This window comes from Ptychodera flava, chromosome 12, assembly GCF_041260155.1.
Source record: "Ptychodera flava strain L36383 chromosome 12, AS_Pfla_20210202, whole genome shotgun sequence".
Classification (NCBI taxonomy): Eukaryota; Metazoa; Hemichordata; class Enteropneusta; family Ptychoderidae; genus Ptychodera; species Ptychodera flava.
This window is the reverse complement of record NC_091939.1, coordinates 3793210-3801848: the sequence shown is the minus strand read 5'-3', so window position 1 is coordinate 3801848 and position 8639 is coordinate 3793210. Positions and strand designations below refer to the sequence as shown.

Below are 8639 nucleotides of genomic sequence, written 5' to 3'. Positions count from 1 at the left end.
AAAAAAAAGATTGGGCCGCCTTGCTTGATTTTCTACCTTTTCATATTCTCATCGTAAAATAACACAAAAGTAAAACTTTGAGCAGTAAAGACTCTAATTTACCTGGAAAACATGTGAGTAAATGGAATAATTTATTTTCTACCAAATTTGCCATCATTGCACCCAAAATTTCAGAGATTAAAACGTTTATTTTTTGGAATTTTTGAACCTTCTAGTATTGTCAATTTTGAGCAGCATATATGTCTTGTACTTTTGAAAAATTATTTTTGGTAAGTCACTGTGATCAGTTTTTTCACTATTTGGCAAAATGTAGCAAGGAATTTGCATACTCTCTCATGATCGTCATTTTGTGTGCTCTTCAGCAGGTGCCATTGACCTGGCCAGAGTTGGATTAACTCAAATCGACTTAGACTGATAAATCAAAAAGGCCACTGATGCGTTTAAAATGAACCAATTTAAAGAATTGCCTTAGGAATATGGCTCCATAAAATGCTAATAACAGGTAGTGTCAAACATCTGCGAGCCGAACTGCCAAATGCCTCCCCCCCAACACCCTCACCATTATTTGTGAACCCAGTCTTAGTATAGACCTATAATTTAAAAAAGGTGTTTGAACAATATAAAATGTCAATAATTCATTTTACAAACGTCTTACAGACAACGAAGTACTTTATTTTAGCATACACATTCCTTTTCTCTTTTTAGTTGTTGGCCTTCACGCTTGTGAAACAGTTTTAGTCTGATTTTTTGATATTTGAACTCAAACCATGGGCAGTGGTTAATGAAACTATTCTTCTCGATCATAAAAAAGATTTGTCATGACCGGTCTTTGTACAGTATAAGCTCAAGCTGTACAGATGTAGTGAGTCTACAATCAATTGGTTTTGTACATACCTGAGCGGCAAGAAAGTTTCGTTTGAGGGGACATCTTCGCTTGTGGAAGAAGTTCAATATGGAATTCCTTGTTGTAGCATTCTTGGGCCATTTAAACATGTTTTATGGGGGCAGTTGAAATGTCCGTCCTCATCAGTTGAAGACCGTACGTTTAGGTAATGTTCTCTTTTCGACTTTTTCACTTGTGTAACTCTTTGGCATTGTAATTTGGTGTAACCTTTCGTTTTTCAGTGTATTGTATCTTATGATCTTATAGTGTATTGTGTCTTTGTTACCATGTTGTGCTGATTCTTCTGCCCATTCTCATGTGGCTTTTCCAAATAGATTTAATACGAATACATGCCTGCACACATTGCACTGCGATGTAAGCACATGTGTCCGTCGGTGTTCTGTGTGTATTTCACATTCGCTTGTCAGGATTCTAGGGCAAACCGCTCTGTCTTTCGAATGTTCGTTAAGAGGGTTTTATTCTTTCAATTGTTGAATTTATTGTTGGAATCAAGGGTTTAACGTTACTGATGACTTATTCATTAACTTGGGCAAGTAGAAAGCCAAGTTAATGTGCAAGGTTCTGAAGGTTTAATCCTCTGCCTGTATTAAGCACTTCCCGTAATTCCTTCAAGAGCAAAACAATCGCAATGCAGCAGGCGGTAAGTGCGTCCAATATGTATACAGTGCATTGTTAAATAGATTTCACGACCCAATGTTATGCTACCATATGGACCTAGGTGCAGACATTACTAAAATGCAGAAGTCGTACTTCCTTATGTATCAACAAAACGGGAACACGTGCAGGATATACACCATAAATGAAATTCCACGGGCAATCTAGTACAAGAGAAACATTTGTATTTGAGGAGCACTCATCATCATCATCATCATCATCATCATCATCATCATCATCATCATCAACAACAACAACAACAACAACAACAACGACGACGACAATTACTATGTACAGTAGCAACAACAACATGAACAACATCAAAATCATTATACTTAGAGGTATACAGTCACCTGAAATCTGAATATGCCCATATAAGGTCAAATGGGCGTTCTTTGGTATTCAAAATGCCTATGTGTGGGCGCTGTTTTTAAAAGGCGGCCACGCGCTTAAACTCTGTGATTGGTTAGATTTTTTCTTTCCATGGTAACTGTAGCAAAATTGTAACAGGTGACAGTATACCTTTGATTTGTGTATATCGTGTTATTTGCTTTTCCGTTTCTCAAATTTAGAGAAACCAAAACAGTGAAATATTGTTTGATAACTTTCCTTTAATGGAACGCATCCTAATTATAGTTCATATCTGCAACCCAAGTGGCGGATGTCGCTTGTGCATTACAACAAACAAATATTTTCGAATTGGTAAGACAATTGGCACATTAGTTGAAAATTTGTAATCGTTGTTTTTCTTGCTAAATGGAAGTAAACATAGGTCACCGCAGACCTGCCATGCATCTTACGGACCACACGATTTACAAGTTGATTGAATGATTTGTACCGATATGAAGGGAGCGCCCTCCGAGGTAATACCTTAATAGCTATTTTTTTCTCCGTTCCTCACTGAAATGAATCGCACACGCATAGTATAAAGAGTCCCCCGGCCTCCCGTTACCTTATGTAAATACGTGAACACTGTTATCTTCATTTGACATACAAATAATTTGAAGCGTCAACACAAAATTTTGTAACTATGTACGTGTTTGATTTTAACGATCTATGTAACAATGGAGAGGTTTTTTTTAATCTAAAGCCATAATTTTTTCTTTCCTTTTAAGGAGGCAATTTTTACGAGTATTTGTATCTAATCTTCCGACCGACACCAGTTTATGTATGTATGTATGTATGTATGTATGTATGTATGTATGTATGTATGTATGTATGTATGTATGTAGGTAGGTAGGTAGGTAGGTAGGTAGGTAGGTAGGTAGGTAGGTAGGTAGGTAGGTAGGTAGGTAGGTAGGTGTGTGTGTGTGTGTGTGTGTGTGTGTGTGTGTGTATGTATGTATGTATGTATGTATGTATGTATGTATGTATGTATGTATGTATGTGTGTGTGTGTATGTATGTATGTATGTATGTATGTATCTATGTATCTATGTATCTATGTATCTATGTGTATGCATGTATGTGTGTGAGTGAGTGAGTGAGTGTGTATGTACATGTATTCATGCATGTAGTCCGCCAAATAACTGATAACTTCTTGCCAATTCCACTTTAATAGAATCTTTGTTCAAGATTTGATTCAAGTTTGATGAGCTGTTATTGAGATATCGCGCAGACAGACAGATATCCACAGATTTCAATAAAGGCTTACGGGTATGGACGCATGAGCTAAAATTACAAATTTTGTATATAGGAGACACGATATATCCCCCTATCAATTGACTACTACTTCCAATATTAAATCACATCAAAACAATTCATGGAAAGCTGAAATAAAAACTCAGATCATTGTTAACTATTTCTATTTGCTTTATTGAACTTCCCCACAAAAATTGAAAACATAGGATAGATAATAGCATTTAAATCTCATCAGACAGTGTTGTATGCCGTACTATCATGCGTGTAATAATTTTCCATTATGTAACAATAATACTCCTGTCTGTATATTGAAGGAAGACATTGGATACGAAGATATGTAAATAATGGCTCTTAAAACTGGTAAAGTTATTACAATGTTGTGAGTAAGTCAGTATATTTTGCGTGCCTGTTAGTTTGCCTTGATGTTATATTGACATATATATGGCGGTAATGCACCTACTACAAGATTAAGAGACATACAGCATAGAATTTAAACGTTCTAACGACCATTCATTTCTTGATATCACAAAAAGATAAAAAAGTGTGGCCTTGTCCATTAAACAAGCTTTCTGAATTGGTGTCCAACCGAGATGAAAACATATTTTATTTGTCAAACTTCCTCCCTCTATATATATATATATATATATATATATATATATATATATATATATATATATATATATATATATATATATATATATATATATATATATCTGATGATTGTCTGAATGCGTGAAACCTGGGTAATAGGTAGCAAATATACTTGGTTTTTCACATTTTTATCCTATATTTATGTGTATACAGATTGAATACATTGTAGCGTACAGGAACATAAATAATCTCCGATCTCAAATTTCTTTGGCAAGGTCTCACAATTATGGTCATTCGATTGACCACAAACTTTGCACGAAATCCACAAGTCCCATTGCGCTTGCATCTAATTATCTTCATAATTAATAGATTGTAAAAATATGCAAATATTTATTATTACATATGACTTAGATATATGACAAATGGAACACATAGCCGAATTTCTCAATTTTGGAATTTCTCTAGCAGGTGAACTTCAAATTGCAACGAACTCACATAACAATGAATATGGTCATTGCTGTGACAAATGAGATTGAATATCTACATGATTTGACATGCACCTCTTGAAGTTGGTTCAAAACGGAAGCTCTCCTGCTCCGGGTGGCTTTTCTTGTATTCCTTTGACGCTCCTAGTACCCTGCGCAGTACACGGCGCATATACATTTTCTTCTGTGGATCTTCCTGATGCTCTAAACCAGTTTTGGTATCGCTGTTCGCAACAGTGAAAATTACAGACTCATCTAACCCAATGGCAAGCTTTAAATCTGCTATCATATTGTTGACTTGTTCTTCCGTCATCTTATCAATGTGAGTTATTACAAAAAACATTGGTATCGCTTCACCTGCAAAAAGTGCGTGAAGTTGTTAGTAATCAAATGTTTAAATTGTCTGTATCTTAGGGTTGATTATTTCATATATTTGAATATCAGGTGTGCATTGTTGGTGCAGTGATATCTGTAGTGTCGAACAGCCAATATCGCTTACTAAGCCATTATGTCAAAGTCAATGCATGCACAGAAAAGGCGCTGTCAAGGAGTATCGTCTATTTGATCCAATTGTTTGTTGAAGCTGGCCATCCTAAAGAAAATCCTCACAAAGTTTGCATCAACTGTGAATTATGTTGTTTTAATTGACCTTCATTCGCTAACCTTTTTCAATATCTTTTTTTTTATTCCCTGTTTTGTCACATACACTTACTCAACCAAGAACCAATGCGAGATGACATAAATACGAAACAAAGCCATTGGAGCGAGGAAAGGATAAGCAAATATTTTTTTCATCATCAATAGAAGTCTTCCTGAAAGTGCATTTAAATACTCGACTGGACGGGAATTACATGGAAGGATAGTTGGTGGGGCTTTGGGAGTACTGGTCACTATTTTTCTCGTAAACGTTTTTGAACGGTCAAGTAATTTTGTGCGTGCACGGGGACACAAGTTTATGCGCACCTATAAGAAGGCAACATGGCTAATGTGGTTCGAATTACCGGGATGAATATTTCAAGTTTGTTCCAGTCTTTATGTGTGTAAGATGCTTCGATGCGCTGCAAAGATTATTACTGCAACTTGGTTTTGGCCACAAACTACTCCTTCAAAGCCTTTGATCTTCTCTAAACCGTATAAAAATATATGTCACGGATTTCAGTATTCAGCTCGTCAAGTTAGCAAGAGTATTTATCAATTTGCATAAATTTCATCAGACTAACACTGATTGTCGTTGACAATTGCCGGCATAGAGGCTACACGTACAAGCGAAATATCATGAAATTTGCTTGTAGACTTGATGAGCATGTCTGCTATACACTTAGCCGATAAACAGACGGCACAAACTGGTGACTAGCTGAACACTGCGAACTCTGGTATGAAATACTGATTGTTGCTCCCTAATTTCAGTAGGATTAGTTCATCCTTCAACAGGGAACATGAACTGGGTTTAGGCCGTAGTGAGACAGATTAATTTTATAGCAAGTATACTGGCTGTCAGGGTTTATCATCATATGAAATATTTAATTCTCATGTAAAACACGCCTTGCAATTGTTTAAAAGGTGCTTGTGTCTTTTTATGGTAACCATACTCTTAGGGATGACCTCAGTCAAGTTTGTACAAATTGTAGTGAAATTTTCATATTTGTAATTTTGGGGCAATTTTTCAAGTTTTGTCAATTTTTTTCCCTCCATAAACTACTCATCTGATAGCTTTGATATTTGGTGTACAGGTTCATAAGGTTGATCAACATGTGTTTTGGGGCCACTTTTATCAGATTTGTTTCTCAGAAACTACTTATCACATAGCTTGGATATACTGAAACGGCTTGTCCGATTGAGGTGAAAGTTGATACTCATGTTCCTCGGGATGATGTCAGTCAAGTTTGTACAAATTGAAATGAAATTTTCATATTTGTTATTTTGGGAATTTTAGCCATTTTTGGTAAAAAAAAATTGTTTTTCAAAAACTACTTGTCTGATAGCTTTTATATTGGGTAGGCATGTTCTTACGAATGATCTTAATTTAATATGTTCAAAATATATCTTCTTCAATGACGTATTTTTACAGCTATTTTGCCATTTTGGCGAGGCAAACCTGAAGTGGGCTATCAAAGATTTTCTATCAATGCATGTGTCATAAAAGGTAATTCTCTACCTAACACAAAAGATCTCTATCGGCTGCTAGGTCACTTGTTTTGAATTTTCAGAGAAACATCTTTAACTTTTTATTTTTAAGAAGATTCCAAATTATTTTTCTATGTTGCTCTTAAAAAATCTTTAAAAGACCGGAATTTGAAACGAATAGTCATGCTCACTACACTTAAACATTCTTAAGTTGATCCCAATTTCATCATTTTTTTGTAATATTGGTTTTATAAGTTGTAACATGAGTGGATGCATTAGTTGCACGAGAAGAAAACAATGTTTACTTTTGTCTGTAGGGTTTCTGAATTGATCATTGTATGTTGAAATCTCTCCGTGTATCTGGTGTATAAGAAGTAAAAATTGGTTGCTTGTTATGCATTTCAGTCAAGGTCATCTCTTGTTCATGAAAATAAAGAAAAGGCAGCCGTATGCCTGTAAAAGATACCATATTTGTCAACACATGAACTGCCTTGGCGGTTGATTGTTTAAGAAAATATCACATAAATAGAAATAGGACAAGAAACTAATCAAATTCATGTAACATATTCAACGTGAGTGCCTGTATATATAACTATTTTATCACTACATCAAGCCAAGGCACATTAGGGGCCAATGTCATCACTCTGCCGGTATGTATCAAAAATAATAAGCAAACGTCATTTTCGATTATTCTTGTTGATACGGAATGTCTTCTTAAACTTTGCATCAGGACTTGTCACTCTACTGGAATAACCACTCAAAATGAAAATGCCTAATGTCAGATTTATTTGTGTTGAAAGAACAGCAGCAGTGACGTCCAGTAAGTAATTCAATCTTCTTACCGAGAGATTTTGCGGCATCCCTTAACCTGCTATGCAGCTCCTCAATCTGAACCGTTCCTTTCTGTATTGATACTATTGTGTGAATTTTTCTTTCGGGCTTAGATGATTCCGTGTGCTTGCCTATTTCCTTGCCATACGGTTCCTTTCCCTCGATGATATTCATCAACAATTTCTTCGAGTCCCTATTGTCACGTGATCTGAGTGAATGCCCAGGAACATCCAAAAGCATACAATGTGAATAATCATCAGCAGAGATCTCATGTGGAGTATACACCTCTGTCCCAGTAACATGTTCTTTGTAGGTTTGGGCAAACACTGCTTCATAATTGACAGCCTGTAATGCAGAAATAAAAAAAACGTTGGGAGAGGTGACAAAATAGGTTTTGGTGGTGATGGCAACAGATTATAACATATATTTAGGGACTGGTCAGTGCCTGCGGCCAGGGGGGTGGTGGATTATTTTTTTGCTGACATCAAAAAGTGGCTGACCCCCCATTCCAACTTTCGAAAACAGGGTGACCCCCCCCCCCCCTGCGTGCGACAAAGGTAAAACGAAAGGTGGAATATGATTTGAATGATTCAGTGTGTTGGTATATATACATAAACCAGTATATATATATATATATATATATATATATATATATATATATATATATATATATATATATATATATATATATATATATATATATAAAACCATTTTAATTCATCTAACCACTCCGTCAAAAATATGAAAGTTCTAATTCTCGAAAAAGTACACAAAGATGACAAATTCCCCAGAAATTTCACAGAGTCCAAGTGGATATTTCAACTCAACACAATGTATCCTCAGGGTTTGAACAGAGAGACACCACAACAATTCTAGATGTGTAAGCAGATTTTACAGCTCTTTCTTCATTTCATTTTGACGATTTTTAGTAGGCATCACTCTTTCAGCAGTATTCATCTTCAGTTTTCTTTGTAACTGTTCTAGTTTGATGTATTGTAGAATTTCAGTTGTTACATAAGTGTCCTTGGATGTACGCTATTGTCCACGGTTCTAAATTTCACCTGTTTGAGCTGTAGTTTTAGAGTCGGATATTTTTAGTACGTCATTTCTGTGTGGTTTGCACTGCCACCTTTCCTACACTTTAATATACAAATGTCTTTCCAGTATAAATAAGCCTTGACGTTGTTTTGAAACAATACCCACACTTTGACCATTCGACTTCTGGGTTCGAAGGAAAGCGGGGGAGTTTTCTGCTCGCCTTTTTTTTTAAGTTGGCGCCAATTTTTTATTTTTAACTTTTACACGTTTTCCAGTCTCTGTATGATTCAATCGTTTTTAGCATGTGTATTTTACCTTAAGTTTGTCGTTGTTATTTTATTTCATATTGTTTTAACCTTGATAAAGTGGGAT

The 8639-nt window shown here is 35.6% G+C and overlaps 1 protein-coding gene across 1 annotated transcript; it reads right to left on the bottom strand.

Moving 5' to 3' along the window:
• Positions 1 to 3387: 3387 nt before the first annotated feature.
• On the bottom strand, positions 3388 to 7579 carry LOC139146089 (uncharacterized). The gene is made up of 2 exons (XM_070717531.1): positions 7241 to 7579; positions 3388 to 4631 (listed from the first exon to the last, which is right to left on the bottom strand). The coding sequence occupies exons 1-2, from the start codon at positions 7467 to 7469 to the stop codon at positions 4330 to 4332; spliced, it is 531 nt and encodes a 176-aa protein (XP_070573632.1). The 5' UTR covers positions 7470 to 7579; the 3' UTR covers positions 3388 to 4329.
• Between the last annotated feature and the right edge of the window lie 1060 nt (positions 7580 to 8639).